The sequence below is a fragment of the Atractosteus spatula genome, chromosome 12, assembly GCF_055471065.1.
Source record: "Atractosteus spatula isolate fAtrSpa1 chromosome 12, fAtrSpa1.hap1, whole genome shotgun sequence".
Lineage (NCBI taxonomy): Eukaryota > Metazoa > Chordata > Actinopteri > Semionotiformes > Lepisosteidae > Atractosteus > Atractosteus spatula.
In genome coordinates, this window is record NC_142717.1 from 31,319,527 (window position 1) to 31,342,992 (window position 23,466).

At 40.1% G+C, this 23,466-nt stretch overlaps 1 protein-coding gene across 5 annotated transcripts in view; it reads right to left on the minus strand.

Annotated features, from left to right (window-relative positions):
• Window positions 1-23,466, minus strand: part of ctdp1 (CTD phosphatase 1) — a 129,777-nt gene that overhangs the window by 24,653 nt on the left and 81,658 nt on the right. For 3 of the 5 annotated variants that reach the window (XM_088929293.1, XM_088929292.1, XM_088929294.1), the window contains exons 12-13: window positions 20,865-21,034; window positions 3,105-3,248 (exon numbers count right to left, since the gene is read on the minus strand). In XM_088929293.1, the coding sequence (XP_088785419.1) occupies window positions 3,105-3,248; window positions 20,865-21,034 (314 nt within the window). The remainder of the gene's footprint in view (window positions 1-3,104; window positions 3,249-20,864; window positions 21,035-23,466) is intronic. The other 2 variants (XM_088929296.1, XM_088929295.1) reach the window with 1 other exon arrangement.

The window sequence follows — 23,466 nt, forward strand, 5'->3', positions numbered from 1 at the left end:
TGACAGAAGAGATTCATTTGTTATTCTTAACACCTCAAACTAGCCCTGTTCTTATTCTGGGTCAGGGAAGGCTTCTACAATGAATTGTTATAAGGAAAGATGAAGAACTCTGAAAACCTTTTCTTAAATGAGATGAACACTCATACTGGAAAGTAGGAAACCAATGCAACCCTAGATCTTTTCCCCAACTTACTATGGATGTTGGCTAGTTTTATCAAAAAAATCTTACTCCCTTTCTGCAACTTCTCTTTTGCAACAAAGGAGAATGCCTACAGTCTAACATTAGAAAGTTCCATTCCATAACCTTGTGATGAGCAGCGTTAAAAATGGGAAGATTACTTAATCTGACATCTGAAACACAACACAAAGAGGCAGATGTACTATTACAAAGGATCCCAATGGGTTACACGGCCTTTCATGTCTACAGTCATTTGTCAGGATTCTACTTTACATTTTTAAAAGATTACACTGGGATACATTCAGCTCCCTTGATATAAATAAACGACTGATAACATATGACTGGAGATTGCTTATGAAAAAAGGATTCCCTTCACATTCATTGCCCTGGAGCAATGTTCTCACAGTGCCAGCTGAGAGACTCCTGGGAACAATATCCTACTGAAGGCTTTACAGCAGAATTTATTTTACTTTGGGGAAGAAAACACATCTATCAGGAGAGATACATCGCTCTCTCTAAAATGTGGAGTCTTTTTTCTTTTTGAATGATTGAATGGACATAGTAAAGACCCCTTTTGTTTCTTGGGCATATATTTGGGTGTTAATTGACCCTGCTCCAAGATCTTAAAAAGTCCACACCAGAGAGGTTTTCTTTGGTAATAAGCTTATTTGGGTTTTTCTTTTGTCAGACGTATTGAACCAGAACCCTATGACTAACATGTGACAGGAGTCTAAAAAACACGGAAAGAAGACAATGGCCATTTTCCATAATACTGTATTTTTAATATCAATTCAGAGCTACAAGGAGGGATATGGTGTCGGTCTTATTCTTTTATCTCATAGAGGATTTGATGCAAGAGACGGCCAATATGTAATGTGATTAAAGAATTTACATTTCACGCTGAAAACTCTGCAGCAACGCACCCTGTAAAAGGAACATTCTAGGAGCTATTCTCTTCACACACACAAACTGTCTTTATCCACACATAAATGTCAAATACTGTATACAAGCCTAGTTTTTTTAAACCACAGAATCCTGCTGTAATACCTTCTTTTCAACAACCATGAAAATCTCAAAATGGCATACGGGTACATCAACAAATTTACTCGGTACAACAAACACTGGACTAAAATTCACAAAACTGTTCAAAAGATCACAAGCAGAGTTTTTGTCATAAGTACAAGGCTGGGAAGGAGAACAATATTCTTAACTGGAATTCCTGAACTTACCAATATTTATTGTGAATCTTCTCTTATTTGTTCACTATTGTGTGAAATCTGTATTTTTTTTTGAACAGTGTTACAATTATAAAATTCAGTCTACGTAGGGTGTTGAGAGTTGAAAATATTGCTGCTATGTTGACTTTGCAACTGTTTTAAAAAAGGATATGCCTCCATTCTGCATGATCAATTTTTAAACTAAAACCTCAAACAAAAAAGTATACTTACATTGGGAAAAGCAGAACACCAACATTTTTATAGAATAATTCATCTCCTTTCCTACTAACACTACCCATTCGATTTCACTAGCTCACTGTGTATTTTTTCATCTGTCACTGAAAAACACAAATATATGCACCTTTTGAGAAGAGGCCCAAAATAAATGTGCAGAGTCTAAAGATGCTGATTCACACTGGTGGTGAGAAGGGTCAAAGTTCATGGAAAAAGTAAAATATCAGCACGGACCAGATAAAATATGATTTTTTTCATATAACTAGTCACTTGACCTCTGGAAATTAACCTGGAAAGTACTTTTTTAATAACATCATAATAACATCACTTTATTAGCCCTATACAATTTCTTGCACTAGGAATTTGTCTTTTCCCATACCCCAGCTTGCTCTCCATGAGACACAAAGACACACAGATTGGGAGAGAGCCTGGGGTCAGAGCGAAGGGTCAGCCATTGTACAGCGCCCCTGGAGCAGCTGGGGTTAAGGGCCTTGCTCAGGGGCCCAGCGGAGTAGGATTTCCCTGCCGGCCGCGGGATTTGAACCGGCAACCTTCCAGCCACAGGTGCAGATCCTTAGCCACAGAGCCACCACTCCGCCACTTTTATGAGATCTATTTATTTCCACAGGATGTACAGTCAAAATTCTAACTTCTTCAAGAAGCTTGCATGCATGCCACACTTTGGCCTATCAGAAAGTCACACTTATCACGGTTACTAACACACCCATAAATCTGAAGGATCAGTGGAGAGCACAGGTCAAGACTCTAAGGATTCCTAACCAGAGGTTTGTGAATTCAAGTCCTTACTGCAGACACTGCTGTTGTGTCCTGAAGCAGAGTGCTTTAAGCCCAATTGCTCCAGTCATCCTACTTGTAAAATAGATCCCAGAATTTCTGGGTTTAAGCCTGTTAAGACACTGTCTCATCTATGAGGGAGTCATGTACTCTCAGTCTGCTTAATACTACAGAAACTTGTAATGCACCAGGCTAATTATCTCCAAGGCTTGATCTTGGACTTTACTTACTTTTATTGGACATTAAACGCCAGATTGGAAAGGTCTGGGGCCAAAAGCTTGATTTGCTATTTGTAGCTTTTGCAGTTGAAATTCCGGAGTCCTCAAAGTTTGCAGCACGGGTGGTCTGTAGACGAGTGCTGCGGCCTGAGCTGATCATGGGACTCGCAGACAGCACGGCCATTAAAAATACATCTTCTGAAACGGAACGGTCAGTGAGACCCTCCTATAGAACGGCTTCCACATTAGACTTTCATAACGAGAAATAAAAACCAAAAAGCAGTCTGAGAGCTAACACTAAGAACGTGCGAATGGTCATAAGAAAAGGTCTCTGCCAGCTCCTTGTTGTTTTACAAGAACGAGCAGGGGAAAGGACAGACGTGATTTCAAGTCCCAGAGAGCACTTCAGGAGAGTAACAGCTGCTTATGACTTGTACCGTGCCCTCTTTATTGCCCAGATACCTGCGGCCAGGGGGGTGGATCGTGGAGCTGCAGAACTCCATCCTTCCAGTCCAGTCTGGAGCGGCTCCACCTCCAGAGTCTGTTCGCAGGGGCATCGCTGTTGTGTTGGGAGGGCTGGCGGAGATGCTGCGCTGTATTTGATTCCTCAAGTCCCAATAAAGAAAACACAGAAAATGTCTAATTTCGATAAGACATCTCATCTGCCTGCTGCAGTCAGTTGCCGTAACTGAGATTAATTTAGATTAAAGCACCGTGTAAAGGGAGAACAATCACAGACACCGAAACACAATCCAGTCCTGCACAATGCTGTGGGGACGAATTTTTTTTCCCCGTAGAAAGAAAATGAGCACCAGAGATATTTTCTGACAAGACACATTCCAGAAGATTAAGCTGTAATGCCCGAAAAGAGTTTCCACTCTTTAGACACACATCTGTAATAGGATTCTCTTACTGCAAAAATGCACTGATAGTCAACTGTAAATTTATAAACAATGATTAAGTTAGTTAGCTGGCATATTCCAGAAACTGGATCATGAAAACAACATATAACCTTTATAAAGAACACGCCAAAGCCCTCCAGTTTGTCTATGGAAAAAGGTTTAACATTGGCGTTGTCATTTTTATGCACCCTTTATATGCAATTCAATGTCTTCAGAGTTTTATAAAAGTCATTCAACAAACTGGTTTTAAAAATAAAAAATGTAACAGTTTCACTGGTACTTAGTTCATGGAATATAAGGTTAACACATATTCAGTACTGGTTAACATCCGTGTAATCTTGAAAAATTTCAGAATTCTGGTCCTCTTGACCTGGTACATGTAGTTTTTTTTCCTCATTCTCTCACTAACAGCAGCTATGAGGCTGAGCCTTAGAAACAAAATAATGAGTTTGGAAGGCTCTTGTCATCAAGACTGTTTAATGAGCCATAATCTACACTTTCAGGTCAGCCTGATATCTTCTGTGGCCAATCTTTTGAAGCCGAACTGTGCTCAGTTTATCTGACCTTACCTTACCGAAATGAAACAGAGCAGCTCGCAGTAAGGACTTACTTGCTAGGTGTCTGCTGTTGAAATTAGAAACTGGAACCTTTGGCTTCAGGACATGAAACTGCAGCCAACCTCACATTTCTCCAATATTTTCTACGAAAAAATTAATATATATTTTTCTGCTTCTCCCAGTTTGGAATCAACTGAAAGAGATGAAGAGTAAATCTAAAAAAATGGGCCATCGAATTGCATTTTTCTTTGATAATACAGGGGATGAATGCATGGCTGAAGGAACTCTGAGTTATAATAGCAGACTGGATGAAAGCAATATCAGAAGACAGCTTTCTCTGTGTCACAAAAGTCACGGCAGAAAAGTGTGCTCTTTGATCAAGTCAAAAAAAGACAAATTAACAAGACAATTATCAGCTGTGAAAAGGTGGAAAGATCAGGTACTATGTATGGCTCAATGACTACTGTGTGAATAGCAATTGTGAACTTAAATACAAAATGTGAGGGTATACTGTAAATCCCAAATTCAAATGCAAACAAGCTTGATTAGAATGACAGGGATGCCAAGCTAGAGAATTTGACTTACAGATGCTCATTATCCACCTGCTCATGTGATAAACAGGCTCGTTTGCTTTTGTTTTCATGCTGTGTCATTAAGATAAGCATGTTTAAGAAATACAAAACATCCCTACTTCAGATTCTGCCATTCAAATGAGCCAGTGCTCAAATGAGCCAGGGATTTAACCAAATACTTGTGAAAACAACTTGTGATTTTTTTTTGACAATGTTCCTCTCATGAATCTTTTGATGGAGTGCAGCAGCACCCGGTCACATAAATACACATTAAGAGTGGACACAAACACAGATGCCCCTCTCAATTAGCATTGTCCTGGGTGTGTGACAAGTTGAGAACGTTTGACAATTTTTTTTTTCATTTATAAAACATATTTTATGGCAAAGCAGTTTCATAATTAAATCTGAGAGTACGTAAATATATTACTAAATAGAGACTTGGCTGTGTGCTACACACGGGAAATCACGTCCAACCATTAAAACCAGTCAATTGTTACACATTTACAAACCTGTTCTCCAAGTTTCACTTGAGAATAATTTTTCTGAGTGATTTTCTGCAGATCTTCAGCAAGGCTAGGCCTGGTCAGTATTGGGATGTAACAAAGACCTAGAGTTCGTGCTCTTCTCTCCAGACCAGAATTTTCAAACCAGTGTTCCAGTAACTGGAGACACTATGCTGAGGTACCGTACTGCAAATGAGACATTAAGCCACAGTCCTGACTACTTGGCCATTGAGGAACTCATGGAACTGTCTATAAGAGAACAGGTGTTAACCTCAGTGTCCTGGCTAAATCCCATTCAGTGCTTGAACAATCCAGTTTTCTTAAAGTTCCCAATATCTCCAATATATAAGTTACAAATGAGAGGAGGCCATTTTGGCTCTACAGCCTCTTTAGTAGATAGTAGCTAATGACAGTAGTATGAGTGCCCTGGATCGAACTACTGAACCCGCTACATAGGCTACATAGCCTCCTCTTGCTTAAAAAACATTCTTATGTTCTAAAAAGTTTGCTTCACCTTCTAGGAGTGTGAGAAGCTTGGATTTGAGACGTTCTTTAACACTCTGAACATGATATAGGCTCACATCACCCCTGCTGCGTGCAGACTTACTGTACACTGACTGGTGTTTCTATAAAGGAAGTGATAAATTAATAAAAGCCAAGATATGTGCTGGCAATTCAAACTAGGAAGAGAACATGGATAAAAAAATAATTTGGGCACTACACATGATATTAAGAAAGAATGGTCTGTAATCCAACAATGCAACGTACTAGCCTAAGATAATCATTAACGTCGCATTAGTATTTGTTTATTTTTTCATTCATCCAAAAACAATCTTCATCCATTATTCCTAAATTACACTCTCTCGGGATCTTTCCTGTTCATTCATTGGTGTTTTCTGAGGTCGTCACACCAAGAACAAAACAATTAAAATTATATATATTTTTTACAACTCACACATTGAATTAGGCTTTTATATCCAGCATAAAACCTTCTTAGAAGCTACAGTACATAACATGGCAGAACATCATTCATAGCCTTTTATGTCCACTTTTAATGTGAACCAACTGAACTGTAAGGTTACATCACCCCAGTAGATGTAGAATGATTAATATGTTAATTTTGACTGTCTATGGAATAGGAGACATGAAACCTTTTAATTTATTAGTTTAATTTCATGCAGAGATTTACTGAATCTTAATGTTTGTGATGCAAAGCTAAGTAGGCTGCAATTCATCTTTCATTTTAAGGGACGGTGCCCTGTTAATTCTTACAACGTCCCAAGTTAAAAAGTCTGCTCTTAATTGGTTTGTTTGATAGTCCTCACGATACCACTTTCTATAGCTGTTTCAACCAGTAGCATTCAAAATATACTCACGGACTTCCAATGTACTGTCATCAAAAGGCTCTGTCTCTCAGCACATTATAGATAATACAAATTCCCCATTCCCTTCATCCCTTCATAAGGCCTTCATTTACGATGACTAAATTATCTTTGCTCAGTGTGCCAAATAATGATTTAATTCACAAGAACATCCAATTAACCACTTCCCCTCAGTATTTCTGATTTTTTTTTTCTACTGGATTTTTACTCTTGGGCATAAGAAGCCAATTATGAGGTGCATTAATAAATGATCCAACAAGCCTGATTACAGTCAATCCAAGCCTTTCTGAAACCTATTTAGCTGTTCTACTGGGGATGCTGTGGCCAAGACATTAAAACCTTATGTCTTTCAAAGACGAATTACAGCACAGAAGGAGAAGCCCCACAACTCCTACAAATGTTTTCTGTGTAAAAGAATAAGGCCAACGTTTTATTTGACAATTGCTGCACCCAGACTCTGAACGGCCACCAGCTCAAATTTTTAATTCTATACAAAACTATACTATGCTACATTACAACTATTGTATTCTCTTTAAAACCATTTCAGTAGCTCCAGACTAATGTTAATGCTGGAGAGCAGTTCAAAGTACAGATTTGGCTTGATCCCACATAGCTCACAGACATGAAAATGAGGAAACACCCCCCAAGTGGAAATAAGAGAACAAGGAGCACGGTTGTCGGGGAGACAAGAGGGCAGGTGGAGATGTACTGTAAGTAAAACAGAGAATGCTGGGAAGGGAGCATTTCTAACATGCGTATAAACTTAGTTTGGCATGTCTGAGGGTTACTTCTTTGTTTTGGAAACATTTTATTGATAGAGATGTTTAAAATTTCCGCCCCATGTACTGTACATCTGACATTGTTATAATATGTTTCCTGTTTTGCACAGAGTGCAAAACTAGAGGCAAATACACTTGGACTTTGCCACTGGAAATTAATTTGGTGGAATTTACTTTTGCAGCAATTAAAAAGGACTAAACCCCACACTGTCACTGTTTCCAAATCCCCACACAGCAAAGTCTGTTTCACACAACTAGTTTTTGGTTAGTTTTTGGGGTGTCAGATGGCTTCTTGGCATTCACAAACATATTGGAAATGCTTAATGGGTTATAATCTCACATTTGTATTAATCCGTTATGTCTCTGAGGAGAAACGTTTCAGCCTCTGTATGCTGCCAAGTCTGTTTGATGACTCGTTATTATAGTGATAACACAAAAGGAAAAGATGGAAAAGATTTGGACAAATACATGACCTTAAGCTGCAAGGGAGAAACTGAAGTTTTTTCACCTTTTCAAAATCTGCAGCAACAGCAGACATGAAACCATGTCTTTTTTATTTTCCTTTTGGTTCTAATCCTCCCAGAGAGTTTAACTGGATTCAGTACTCTGGGTAGATTACAGCCCAATGATCTGAACCTCATCATAATGATCTTCTATAAGACAGTGCTGTGATCAAACACTTTAAGGCTAGAAATGAGCCTCAGGGCGAAAACGCTTATCTCTGCATCGTCGGCTTGGCAGAGTTAGACTATGTGAAAGAAAAAATGAGACGTTTTTCTTGCAAAGCAATATTTGAAATGGATATCTGACTAATCTCTGCTGGTCTTCTTTTTCCTAGATCGAACACTAAATGTTCATTCTGCCATTCTCTGTATCACACCAGAGGATTTTGTAACTGGAATACTCTGCAATAATCCATACCTCTCTGCTCTCTGTCATTTCTTGGAAAATCTCCATAGCTACCCACTAAACACATACCAGCTCCTACACTGCTCAGTTCCAACCTTGGTTCACCCTTTAAGCTTATCATTTCTGGTTGTATAATTCTGCAGGTTTTCTACTTGTTTGGGAAAGCAACTTCTTCGCTTAATAACTATATCCAAGTCAATAAACCATAAAGAAATCAAAGGTTTTGCCCTCTCTGATCTTTCTCTAGTTTACTGGAGGACTGAACTGAATTTCCAATGCAGATGCATGTAAAAAAAACAGCAGAAGGGAAGAAGAGAGCGGATGCCCCTTTCAACAGTCCTTTCCTAGATCACCCACAGGTGTAGCACTGACTGCACTAACCCAGGGAGCTGCTATTTACTCCCACATGCTGAATTTCAATATAACAATATAATTTCAATATAACATGCATCTGTTTAGCAACTAATAATACAGCAAACAATAATAATGGCAACAACAACTTCCATCCACCCATCTTCTCACTGCTTCATCCAATTCAGCCTCATTTTGAAGCCAATTAACCCACCAATATGTCTTTGGACTGTGGAAGGAAATCGACGCAAACGTGGGGAGAACATGCAAACTCCACGCAGACTGTACTCCAGGTCCGGAATTGAATCCAGGGCCCCAGCTCTGCGAGGCAGCAACACAAACCACTGTGTCACCAGGCCACCTCAACACCAACACGCAAGACATCATTTTCAAGGCTTTTTGCAATGGACCAATATCTATATTTTCCATGCAGACGGCACAGCTAGAAATTGTGCAGGTAACAAACGAGATGACGTATGAACCATTCCATTGGCAACGGTTTCATTAGACATAGAGGTTTTAGCACCAACATCTTGACAACCTTAATGTGATTGCTCGAAGCGTTGCCTGCAAATGTTAAATCTTTAATGTTATTATACAAAAGAACAAGTGTTTCTTCAAGAGCGTTTGCTGCTTAGCAAATGACGGAAATCAAATTATTTGAGAGCTATGCAGATGGAGAGTCCTAATGCAAGCTGATTGCAATCACAAGTTACAGAGAGAGAAAGGCAATATCGTGAGAGCTCAACTGGCATAAGCAAAGCACATAAATGGGAACTACTGATGAAGCAGACAGGACATCTACTGTCCTGGATCAAGAGTGATAAAGACAGGCAAAGCCACAGACTTGAAGAAGCAAAATGGTTGGACAAAATGTCTTCTGAATTAGTGACCTTACATAATTGCTAACAAAAGCAGCACTGCCCTAATGTTTCTGCTACATTTCCCTTTCATTTGTAATTCAGTAACCTCATAATTATCCACCTGAGCACCATGAAGAGATGAAGGTATGAAGCACAGAAAAAATGTACAGTACCTGTATATGGTTAGATGGAAAAAAAGGCAAAACTAAAACTGTCAGTTCTACAGAACAAATCAACGAGATACCTCAGTTCTGAGTGTCTGAATGATAATCAAGAAAGCTAAATCTAAAACACACCGATATATTTTTTGGCAAAAACGTAACATTTTCATATGGTAATTCACTATTTTTTGTACTTTATCATTTTTTGAGGACAAAAAAAAATTAAAATGACAAAACACCAAACAATGTCTAGTGGAGCTCAGTGGTATGTGAAATATGTCAAAAGCCATCCTTCGAGGAGAGCAAAGGCTCTTTCTGGGCTGGACCTCTGAACAGAAGTTACAACACACTTTCCAGAGCTTCCTTCAGGGGAAATTAAACAGGTGCCAGTGGAAAGCACTTAGTCGAGAAACACACGCCAGAAAGCTTCTGAACAGCCAATGAGCACAGGTACAGAATACCACACCCACAGATCCAGGCCCGTGATAAACAAATGCCACAAGAAAACACAGGACCAGACCGACTTTACACACTGCCGGCAAATCGCTATAAAGCCAAGCAGCACAGATCAGTTAAAAAGAGCATAATGGAAGTGCGCCATGTGACAATGTGAGGCACAGTTACCCGCGGCGACAGTATCCCTGTCTTTACTTCCTTGACGACCATAAGTCACGACTAAAGTGTTGTCACAGCAGGCCTCTTTTGTTAACAGAACACTTTTATGAATTCTCACTTATTGTGATCACTTGGTACAGTATATTACATTTATTCTTTCAGCAGGGAGTGAATGTTATCATTAGTGCGCCGAATGTATTTGTCTTAACACTCCACCTGTGTGAAAGAGCCATTTGGTGATGATATTTAATACACTTAATGTCTAAACAGGCACAGAATCAGAATGACAAAGGGACTTTAAGTATTTTGCAGGCAACATTACAGGCAATTGTATAAATATCTCCTCTGTCTACTTCTACTTCTTCTTGAAAGACGAAAATCTACTTGAAGACACATTTGTTAATAAATATGAGCAAATAAAAACACAAAACAGAACAAAAAATGAGCTGCATTAAGTTTTGTTTGAAAGGCAGCTGTTTGAAATGCAATTGGAGAACAGTGAACGTCTTAGCTCTTTCTATGCACCATTCACAGTAGAAAAGACTTTCAAGTCTAGGAACATAAAAGAACTGAACTCGCCTTGAAGCTAAACGGGTTGCTTTGAATGTACTTTGATACAAAAGCCATTTAAAGGCAGGTAAAGTCATCAAAGTAAGCAGAAATGAGCAGAATACATCATTATCAGTACTGTATTGCAGTACTGTATTAATTAAGAAAATAAAACATGACTGAAACATTCTAATACTATGATGGGCAGAGTAGCAGAAAGCAGGTATTTCTACAGCAGACAACTCAAAACCCATGAGAGGCAAGGAGGGCGTGTAAAGACAGGATTATTAATTTGTTTTACTGTACCATCATGTCATCATACCAATGGTTTTCTTTTTACTTTACACAAAGCTCTGTATGCATTGTACGTCGCCCTGGATGAAGGTGACTGCCAAGCACATCATTGGCATGTTAAACTAAATGTTAAACTATGCAAAAGAATAAAGCAAAAGGAGGTCAAACTTGCCAGTTTAATTTCTGAGTACTCTGCAGCTTACAGTACAAATGTGTAAATTGCCAACAAACACACAGAATTAGTTTTGTCTTCCACAAAGGGCCTGATATAGTTCAAGCTCCACAGGTAAGCCACTGCAATTTTCTGGCAATAGAGATAAGATTGTTTCCACAATAACAGCAATGACTTCCCCAACCTTTACTATGTATTTCTCAAACTACAACTGACTGAGGGTTTTTTTTCCCCCCGATATCTGGGATTCCAACAGTAAAGCTGGTGCCACAGGGGACCAGCTGCAGGGGAAGAGTTAGAAGGGCTAGAATTTGAAAGAAGTTGCAGCGTACGGATTGATAGCATTGTAATGCTGGCTGAAGCGGAGCTTACAAGGAGCAAAGACACAAGATAACCCCCGATACTTTTCCGGGCTTGTAAAAACATACTGCTCTTTTTTGGCAAGGAAGAGCAGGTAAAAGAAGGGAAGAATGGCAGATAGTAATTGAAAGAAAAAATCAAAGAACGCAGAACAAGACTCAGAAGAAAAACAAAAACAAGTTTGTGTCCTGCGTTTCCTCCTTCTTCCTCTCCCTCTTACTGTATTTTTTATTGAATTCTTTCTCATTCCGCTGTGGCAGACGATACCTCGCTTGGCTGCAATACCGAGCTAAGGCAAAGCTACCGAAACTTGCCCAGAGCTTGGCTGTGCCCCTCAAACCCACTCCTTCAACATGACAGCACAGGTAACCGGCCTGTTCCATAGATCATTCGCTTGACTCACTTTCCCCTGTGCCCTGACAGGACAAATGCGAAAGCACGTACGATTTTGTTACTTTGACATACACGTGCAGCAGTGGAGAGCTGCAAGCTCAAAACACTTAAAAATAGAAAATCAAAAGTACAGTTAATTTTCTCTCAAAATGTACTGTATGTTTTAGTCTTAATGAACAGCATTATTCTACATTTATCTGCTTTGATACCTGCAATTTCCTACCTTCCAGAGTTTGTCCAAAGACAAAGAGTTTTTTCAAAAAAGTTTTTGTTATACAAGAAGAACATGTAATCGGCAAGGCCAAGTGCCTTTGCCTCTCATACTGTTTGACAGATTTGGCTGACAAATCATTTGACGCATTTTTCCATCATGGCCTCTGACACAGATGCAGCTGTTAACCTGTGTCCAAGCACTGACACCGACATCAGCTGCAGCTTGTTCTGTGTATATTCCCCTCATTACTCCTCTCAATCTGTTAGAAAGTATTAACACTGCACTGAACTGATTTCAATGTCTCCTGACGAGCATGACTATAACACACAGCAAATGTGAACCCACACATTCTGCTTCCTTGGCCTGGAGTATAACATTGACAGGATTCTGTTCATTAAAAGTGGGTAGAGGCACCTATGAAATAAAAAAAATTAAAGTCACTTAATGTTTGCTCTGTCTTACAAATGAACCTGCTGCTTTATTGTCATGTCATGTCATTTGCCTTTAAACTTTAAACCACACGGTTGCTTTATTGCCCACATTTCTTATTAAGCTCCTAGACAGGTGCTGAAACGATTCGTCAAAACTGAGAACAGGAGACACTACTCAAAGGGTTGTGGGAGTCTGGAACAAGCTACCCAGCCACGTTGTCAAAGCTGATGTTATTGTTTCTTCAAGAAGCAGCGAGATGAGATCCTGGATCAACTGGAACCGAACATGCTAGGTGGGCAAAATGAGCTCCTTTTGTTTGAAAACTTAATTCCTTACATACATACAACACAGCTTTACTAAAAATACACCTCAAAACTAAAAAACAATTAATGAAATCTGACGTTTTTTTACCGGTGTCTTGGACTTGAATATTAACACAAATATCCATATACAAACAAAATGCTACATTCCTAAATGTTTCAGACCTAAAAGGGAAGTGATGCATTCGACACAGACAAAGTTTTCTTTTATTTAACTTTCTGCTCAGTGTCCTCTATTTGACCTAGACTGCTTCATCCCCTTCAAAGATTGGAAAAACCCAAATAAAGGCACTGAGACTCTGGAGCCGAGTGCTGTCTGTGTTGTCTCTCCAGTGCATCATGGCAATTAATGGCTTAGTCTGAAAGGTGTGATTGTGCCCAAGTTATTAGTATGTGGAAACTGATTTTTAAGACACACGAAGAGGCAACAAAATGCAATCACACAACTCCTAGTTTTAAACATGCTGGTTACAAAACAAAGTTTAGGAAGTTTTCTCATGTTTTTATTGGAAAAAAACAAGCTCACTTAACTGTGATATTTTGAGCATTTTAGCATTACCTTTTAAGCAAACGGTACTAAGCCTGTGTTTAACCTTAAAAAAACATAAAATATTCCTAAGTCTGCAAGAACGCCCACTGCATCCACACCTGTAGCCCTGCATTCTTCAAAGCTTATCTGTTGTCAAAAAGTGTAAGACAGAAGAAATGACTTTGGAAAGTGAAGCTGAATTTTAAGGACTGATCTGACAACGCGCATGCTGCCATGGCTGCACAATGATGCATTTAATTAAAATAACATTCTGCCTGTAAAGGGCAGGAAGCTGGAGAACCACAGAAATCTCATAGAGCTTTATTTGAAGAGCCGTTTCCATGGCAGTACACCTTAGCAACAGTTTCCTATCAATTTCTATTTCAATGGAGGAAAGTGAAGCCAGCTTCACTTCATGACATACTGTAGCCTGTGGCCGAGAATTTCTATCTTTTGCTGTGCATTGGGAAAGAGCTTTAATGACCATTGATTGACAGAGGGGAAGGAATAAAAAGGTCTGAAAGCTACAAATCAATTTGCCTTGAGTTGAGGGTCCTATCCTGTAACACAGTCAGCAATGGTAAGCAGGAACATCAAGATAGGCAGCAAAGTGACCTCTGGACCTGTAATGTGAACAATTTGTCTCTTTTAAAACACTGTTTCAGTGGTGACTTAAAGAAGCAAAGTGGCCATCTGCTTGAACTAGGAGCTACTGACACAGTAAACACAGCCTGTTCTTTTCAGAAGAGCAGAGGCTGAGAAGTGCACATATCCGCAGGACAGAGAGGCTTAGTGCGTTAGTGTTTACTAAAAGAAGCCACTGCTTAAACAGCGAGAATAAAATGAGATCAACTGCTGCCCAGTGTTTTTTCCCCCATGTGTACAAATTTTACGCAATAACGGTTAGCTGTACAATTGCCGTTTATGATTTATGAAATAACAGCTTTCATTTTTTTCCCCACCTTCAGTTTCCAGCTCTGAAAAGAATTTTAACAGATTAAATACAATGATCTGCCTTCAGCTTCCTGTGAATTTGGCAGTTTGAATGATTTCCAGGTGGGTGGAGCTCTAAGATAAGGAAAGAGTTGTTTCATCCCATAAATTAATTGCTTGCTTAAATCATTCCAACAAAAGAAAAATGTTCTGAACGTACCTCCAACACAAAATCCATACAGTCTGAGAAAGTTGCACCACCTGAAATAAGAGCGTTTGAGAGCTCTGAAGATGCACACATCTTTCACTGTCTATATTTGCTGTACCTTCAGAAGTGTGTGCTATCAGGCTCTGTGCAGGGAGGGCTCTGCTGATAACCCACTCAACTTGTGTGCTAAGCTGCTTTCCAGTCAATCAGAGGAAATAAATCTTCCCACACCAGGCAGAAGTGGGCTGCCTTGAAAACCTTCAGAACTACTGCACTTCTGAAACATAGTTCCTCTTTATTGCATTCAAGATCATCCTGCAGGATTACTTTGATGCAATAACCAAAACATTTTTAAAAAGAACAATCAAATAAAATTGCTACAAGTGAATATTCAGTGTACGTGCTGTCCAAACTAAGCTCGGGGAGACATTGCTGGTGGTTAAAAAAACCAAAATGGTGGTTTGTTCTTCCCATTTGTGCAACGTTCCACAAGTGTGTTCAACAAGGGCAAGTAGTTTAATTGTGTCAACCTGTCACATCAACAAACTAGGAAGAAGACTAAGGGACAAGAACATAAGAACTTTAGAAAGCCCGATAACCAAGAGGAAGCCATTTGACCCATGTAGCTTGTTTGGATTTTAAGAGTGATCTGAGGATCTCATCCCGCCATTACTCGAAGGAGAAGGAACCAACAGAATTGGACTTTCAGACTTGTTCCAGACTCCCAGAACTTCGCAGAAGTTTCCACTTGTGTCCTGGCTGTGAGGAGCCCATGACAGAAGCAGTAAGAGAAAGAGGAGATGTGCAGGCATCTTGAATGCTGTCTGCACCTACTACATCAACCAAAAATATCTTAAAAGAGAGAGAAAACCGACAGGCACCGCTCTGTGAGCAACGAGCAGTTGCTGCAGGTTGTAACATTTTTTCTCCCTCGCTCTCTCTGCGTAACACAATATAGCACACATTTCCAGGACACACTGCCCCCACACACAGCTCACACACTTATTAATACAGTTTTACAAGGCTGATGCCTAGATCCATTTAGCACAATATCCAAAACAGCTCTTTTCTTGAAGTCTTTTCTACAGATGATTTGAAAATTGCGTCACCAATTGTGGCTAACCTATTCAATTTTCAAAGCGCTGAAATAAATCTCTTTTCGCTAATATTCCTTTCCTTTTAGTTTAAAGCATCCCACAGAAAAGTACTGACAGAGGAGGCAGGTTGAAGATGTCTAAAGTTGTCTCCACTGACGCCGATGGTGTGGGCACTAAAACTGGAGCACTGTACTCACCAGCCATTCTCACTGAGCCAACAAACATGCCGGAATCCTCCAACACCCACCAGTGACTTCAGAAAGCTGAGAATTTCTCTGTTCTTGGCTTGTTAAAAAAAAACAATATTTCAAGCAATTGAGTGATTTCCCCACCAGGATGAACATTTTTATTTTTTAATAAAGGGCAACAGGCCCTTTATTAAATCACAATGTTTTTTTTTCCCCCACCCAGAGACAAGTTTTCCAGTGATATGAAAAGATCTCGAGAGAAACCTAATGAAACTTACCCATCACTGAGTTGGTATCTGAGTTGGTATCATGGTATCTACTTGCAAACAAACCTGAAGTCTTGTTATTTATAACTACATGAAGTGTACGAGGATAGCAGGCATCCATTGAACAAGAAATCTCAGGCACAAATGACAGAGAGAACAGCCCTTCAAAGAATACTTAGAATAGTACTGGTACAAACATTTAATGACATACAGGAGTACTTTGGTGCCATGCAGAGACATCTAAAGGGCAAGTATATCATCATAATGCTAGCATTATCTTGAGAAGCTGGAATATATTCTTGTATGTGAGCTAAGTATGTGGTTAAAACTATGCACTTCCCTCATATCATTATAATGAACATCTAATCTCATAGAAAGGGAAACTAGGCATGCTGATGAGAATGTCGACATGACATCGCATGTGGTTGGTAATAAAAAGCATCATGGCAGGTCGGGTCTATACCATCTTTACAAAGCTGAAATTCGTGTCCTGTTGTTAATGCAACAGTGCATGTCTGCGTGAAAGAGCTACGTCACCTCAGGGTTAAAAGGACGGGGACTGGCTGTCAGGCTTCTGCAAAATATGGAATCACGACTCATGAAGAGAAAGGTCAGAAAGGAAACTATCTGAAGTCTCACAGTTACTGGCGGGCATGGAGATGATACTGAGGGTGACCCGTTACAAGGACGATATTCGAAAGGCCAAAGGTAAAGGAGTCACAGTGAGGGGCAGCAGGACACAGGTCTCCAAGACAAGAGGCAAGCAAGACATTTCCCACACTGCAAACTTCAGGAGAGGGCATTTGAAAACTGTCAGATATCATACCCTGTATTTACAAAAAACAGAGGTGTGCAAATGTAGAGAAGCTGTAAAACATGGCAAAACAGTGATATTTTACCATGCAGTTCATCAGTTTTTCAACTTACATCAGAGGAATGCAATCAATATAGCACAACAGGATATCTTATTCCAGACTGACTCGTCTGTCATTTGTACAAGTTGATCTTGTACAAATGACACGGTGAGTCCTAACACATCAGACACAGAGGTGATACTACATTAGCAGTAACCTGAAAACCACGTATTATTATTTTATAACTGAAGCATAGCTTGTTTATGGCTAACAAATGACTAATGCATACTTAACGCATACCTTATTAGCAAAACCTGTGGGTAAAGTTCACTACACTCAAAAGGAATATTTGGTGCCTTTGAAGTTTTTTTATACCCTTCTCCTGATCTGTGCCTTTCCCCACGTTGTTCTGAAAGCCGTCTTTTTGGTTGAATTCTTGCTTAAGATTCCCTACGAGACTAAGGAACCTTGCAGAGACAGGAGTGTTTATTCTGTAATCTTGTGAACTTGTATTATTGCACACAGAGCCAACTGAACTAACCGTGCGACTTGTGAAGGCAATTTTGTGCACCTGCACTATTTGAGGCTTGCCATGGTGAAAGAGTAAACACTCGTGCAGTCAACATATTAGAATTTTTTATTTATCTTTGCAGACATTTAACTTCACAAGTATTCAAATTGGGCATCCAAGTTTTGCTTAAAAATATTCACTTACGAACTGCAGTATGTAGACAATTATTTACAACTCAACTTAATGGGACATCAATGGAAGGGTGTGAATACTTTTGCAAGGCACTGTGCATGCACTTCACAAGAACTGAAATAAAAATCTGTAGAATTGCATCTTCCAGCATGCTTACCAAGCATTTTACATAAACGAATTGAACAAGTTTCCAGAATCATGTTCAAGAATGGTTGTAGGGCATTTGCAAGAAATGTCATGCAAATCCCTGACATTCCAGACAGGATTTTGAGAGCAACAGTTAGTCAGCATGACTATCCAAACCCAAAGCACGAAGAGGAACAGAAGCATCACTAAGAATATATAAAAGGCCAGACTCATGCAGTGAAATGCTAAAAATAAAAGCCAAATGATATCAAGTACTGTAGAAAACTGTGCACATTTCAGTTTAGACCATTTTAAATAAAACCCAGCTGTAGAACTGACAGCTGGCATGTCTGCTCTCAGGGCTGGTCTAATTCCATTACTGTTAGTGACTAAAGAGGAACGAAGGATCACTAACATGTAAAAATGATCTTAAATCCTTTTGGTTGCTAAGGGCTTAATGCTAGTCAACGTGCTGTGTTGTAGCACAGCTGATCAGTAAAAAATTATTTGACCTTGCAGACAAGACTGTCACAACATTCAAAGACCTAATACCTCACACACTGATGAAGACAGATGTCAAACTTCAGCCACCCTGATCTTGGAGGCTGTTGATGCTCTCTTATTTTCCAAATGGCAAATCTATCGATTATGACTAAAGCTCACCTCATGTGTTTTTGTTGGGTCATGACAAAATGGACCTAGAAAAAAAGTGGTTCATAGAATACAGATGTGGAGAGACAAAGGGAGATAAAAATGTCTTTTGGAGATGAAAAAGGAATAGTCAACCATGTTTCATTGTTAGTAGCATTGCTATCTACTAGCCCTATCGTGTCAGATCTCAGAAGCTAAGCAAGGCTGGAGCTGGTCAGTTCTAGGAATGGAGACCTCTAAAGAACCAGATTCCTGGTAGGCCCCAGTGATGAACCAGTCGACAGAGTTCTTCCCTCTGAACCAGAATTTCCTAACCAATGCCCCAGTATGGCGACAAAGGGACTGTACTGTAGGAGGCGTTGTCCTTTCGGGTGCGATGTTAAACAGATGATCCACCTACCTGGTCATTAAAGACCCCCTGACAAGTTTGTAAGAACAGCATTGTTAACCCTTGTACCCAGGGCAAATTCCACTACGGGCTGATAGTTTAGTCCAATTAATAATTTCTCACTTCTCTGATTTGCTATGTACTGAGCCTATTGACATAGAATGAGATCTTTTGGGAAGAAAAGTGCAATACAGATGTAAGCAAGTAGTATAGGTATATCGTTTCAGACCAGGGCAGCTTGACCAGTCAACAGCTAAACGACTACTGCACGTCACACAAACACACGAGTAAAACATTATTATTTGCCCAAAATGCTGCTCTTCCCTTTCAAGAGCTTTGCAGTATGTCAGCCAAAATTATATTCTTGTAAATTAAGGAACTAAAGAGAAACAAAAAATGTCCACGTCAGCCTGGTCATGGAACAGGAAGAGAGATTTAAATGAATGCACGGATGGGCTCTCTATGGATTATTAACAGCGCAGAGGAGACAATTCCATTTTGCTGCCCATCTCTGGAGGATGTGTGTGTTGTCCGCTACTCTTCCCTGCATTTTTCCCTGAACATTGACAGCTGTGCAGCCAATTTAAAGGGTCACAACAGTCTATTTACTCATAAAATCGCAACACAGAATCGACATGTTGGCCTGCTTCCTTGAAGGCACAGAAATGGCCTAAATTCAGTCAATGCAAAAATCAAATAAGGGCAAACTCGTAACTAAAACTAGCACGCAAACATATAAAGCAGTAAGATGGAAGAGCTGGAATAAACTGGTTGCGAAATAGCAGGGAAAAAAAAAGAGACGACGTTCAGTTTCCCAACACTACAAGAAACCAGGAAACCTTATTTCATGTATTATTGAAAGCATGAGGGTTGCATTCTCATCTATCAAAGGGTTTGATTTCCTTATGGGCTTAAAATGCATCTCTGACAAGAGTTATAAAAGAAAAGGCCTGTATGCTGCTGGAAAAAAAAAAGAATTAAAGATCAATGACTAGAAGAAGAAAACGTTTCAGCTGGAAGCAAGGTGACTCTAAGCCCTACATTCTCCAGCAAATCCTTGGCTTGCCGAGTTACAGCGCTGATGTGGTCCTCTAACAACGGCTCCACAAACACTTAAAAACGGGACTGCCTCGAGAATTTCCTCAGGGGTACACCTGTTACCACCCACTGCGTTCCACTTCTCTATAACGTTCTACGAGCACCGTCTCTCACAGAAGCACTCTTCTGTATTTCGATCTATTACCACGCTTTAAAAAATGGCACATGTTTTTTAAAAATGGCACAAAGTCGGCCTTTATAAAAGTGATGGCAAAAGACTGCCAATTTACTGCTTATTCAAATGAGATGAATCCGCTTTATTATAGCGGAGGAAAGCAAGGAATACTGCATATTATGTTATACATTATATAAGCAATATAATAAACGTGATTCTGTTCAAAAGCCACATAAAAAACACAAATAATTTGAAAATAATGATGAAACAGTAGTAATGTCTTAGGAAATCAGTCAGGCATTAGTTCAGATTAAATCTTTTAAAATGGTTCCTGGTCAGCTCCTCTGTGCTGTGAAGGATATCAAACGACTCAGCAACAACGACCTGACCACAAGAACAAACATCCTGGAGAGAGGACGCAGTTAATAATACAGTCTGATAGCAACCAGGAAGAAAACCTTCACCTAGCAAGCAACACTGTTCTCTGTAACTAGGACTACATGTTAAAACAGCAGGCACGCAGGCTGGAGAACTGGAGACTGACACTGGGAGGCACTTTTATTTTCAGTATTTCAAGTAGCTTTCCTACTCTCCTTGAGTTTCACAGAAAGACAACCATGACCGCTGTTTTAACTACGTTGACGGTGTATGCGAAAATAAAATTAGGTAAGAGTCCATCGTCCAAAGCAAGCGCTCGATTCTCTTCAACAGCAGAAGCCAAGAAGAGTCAGGTCCTACCTGGGGGTACTGCCTTCGCCGCTAGAGGGGATCTTGGGGCTCTCTTCTGTCACTGTCCCTGGAACATCCGGGCGTTTCCCCTCTGGATTCTGTTGGCTTTCCTCTTCCATCTTCTCCTCTTTGCCACCTTCGCTCTCGTTGTCACTCTCTTCCCCTAGGATGTCATCCACCTGTGAAAATCGCAGGAGCCATTTAGGGGAGCAAGTCATCCCACTACTTCTATCTCTGTTCGGTTAGACAGTCCAGGTGAGAGGACACCAGAGTCTGGATTCAATTCTCTCCGCTAAGCTGTGGTTGTTTGAACTCTTTGGAAAATTGAAACGGTGGGGGGGAAGAAACAAAGAGTGTTTCGACTAGTAAAGGCTCTCAAGCAGAGGGCAGGGTGAACCGTACATCTCAAACACTGCCAGATGGGGGCCGGTTTGACGGCTCAGAATTCATCAAGTGACGGCGCTCAGTGGGTGCAGACCCCAGCGTAGGAGGCACGTTGACTCCGTCGTGTGCCAACAGAAACCCCTGTGACCGTGCCCGTGAGCCTCCAGCATTGTGAGAAAAACATCAGTCCTCATATCAATGCCTGTGGGCACCGCAGGATTCACTCATGTGAAAAATGGCAGATCGCTCAAAGGCGCTCTCTCCATGCTAGAACGATGACTGCAGTTGTGAGCACTTACAGTGTTGACAATCCCCGAGACCAAATTGGGAGGGCATAATAAAAAAAAAAGGCAGAATTAGAAAAAGGGGCTCCAAAACACTGGCTGCCCGAAATTCAGAAATGCGATTCTACATGCATCAACATAAATACATGCAGTGATTAAAAAGGTCCCATATGAAAGATTAAAAAAAAAGACTCAATGGGAACAAATGAACCATTTCTACTTGCCAACAATATCTGCTCCAAACTGGAGTCACACACTTCCTTGAACCTGAGGACAGACAGAGAGCTGCCTTGGTATCTGCAGTAACCGCTCTGCCATCTTGTGAGGCTCGTTTCCATTTACTCTGCCTTTCAAGCATGTTTAAACCCGGGAAATCTGACTGCAGGGAAAACGGCAGAGAGATGGGAGCTGGCAGAATCGTGCAGTAAAGCCAGAGCTTGCGGATAATTAGGACTGTTTTTATCTGCTTTCATTCCAGCTGTTACGCCCTCCTCAGGCTGCACCCTGTGACACTTTGTTACAACAGCAGTCAATGCGGCGTGTAAATAAGTGTAAATTATGCCCATGTAGTTTATTTCACATATAGATTATTCTGTGCTTAAAGAGTAAAGGAGTTTAATTACTTTCCATACCAATGGGGAATATAAATCACGATGCCTTTTTTTCCTGTTACAACACATTTAATCTCAGCATCGCTACTGGGAATTAAAAGAAAATCAAATCCCTACAGAAGGACTCATAACACTTTTGCTTAAATGTAGACTTCTGAAGAAAATGTAATCATTTGAAGTCAGCACACACACTATTATGTAAGCCCCAGCTTCACACTGCTTGCAAGTACAACCTCAAACTTTTTCCATCCACGTACAATTAACAAGTGGAAACAATATTTGAATGATTTTATAATCAGCCTGAAACGTAACTGTGGGCTCCAATGCAAATCGAGAGAAAACGCACTAAGCTACAATATGCACACCTAACCCGTATCAACTGCAAATCACAACCGTAAAAAACATTCAAACAAATCCAGCCAATTGACAAAATCTGGAAAGAGCTTTTTAAAAACGTGGATTGAGTTGTGAAGAATGTTAAGGCTTTAAACTACAAGGTTTGGGGAGCAAACACCAGCATTTTCATTCTCCAAAAAAAAACTAAGCAGAACGTGAAGGGATTGAGCATACTGAATTTCTACTGGGTAGAACAACATTTGTGGATTTAGAATTTAAAAAAGAAATGCTGTAGCCCTCACAAATATCATGCATGTTGGATTCTGGTTTGTCTTGTGAAAGCTTGCATAGATGCATTGCTCAGTAGTCTCATCCTGTGTCACCCATGACCCAACACTTTCACTTTCACCAGACACTTGCCGTCTTTTTGAAATAACTGCAACTAGTCCTGTGAGGACTGGATGTGGGCCCCCTAACATACAGGAACAAGCAGAGATTAAAACCTAAACTGAAAATTATAAAAGAAAAGGGGGGAAAAAAATAACCTTTTGCTGGTGGAGCTTTCTTCTGGTACAAAGGAAAACCAGGCTGCCATTGTAAGTGGTGTTGGTGGACCAGTAGGTGGCGCTCTTTTCTCTGAATCAGACTTTCCAAACCAATGCTCAAGCATGGTGATGGGGTAGGAGGTGCTCCAGTGTCACCAATTTAAGAGTGCATCTCTCTAAGGGTTTCTCAGCTTTCATACTCAATCTTTAATGCTGTGGTCGAGATCCCCACTGCTCTTAAATATGGGTCTGTCTTGTTGCTTTAAAACTACGTCTTTTTTTGGGAATTAGAAAATTGAAAATATCTTGCTTATCGTGACCAGGAATTCAATGTTATCTTGGTATTTGAGATGATGTTGTGGTAACACAGAGCAAAATTAGCAAAGACTGAAAAAACAGATTCCCTCAGCAGACAAGAGTGCCTGGTGTGCTGCAGTAAAAAGCTTGTGTT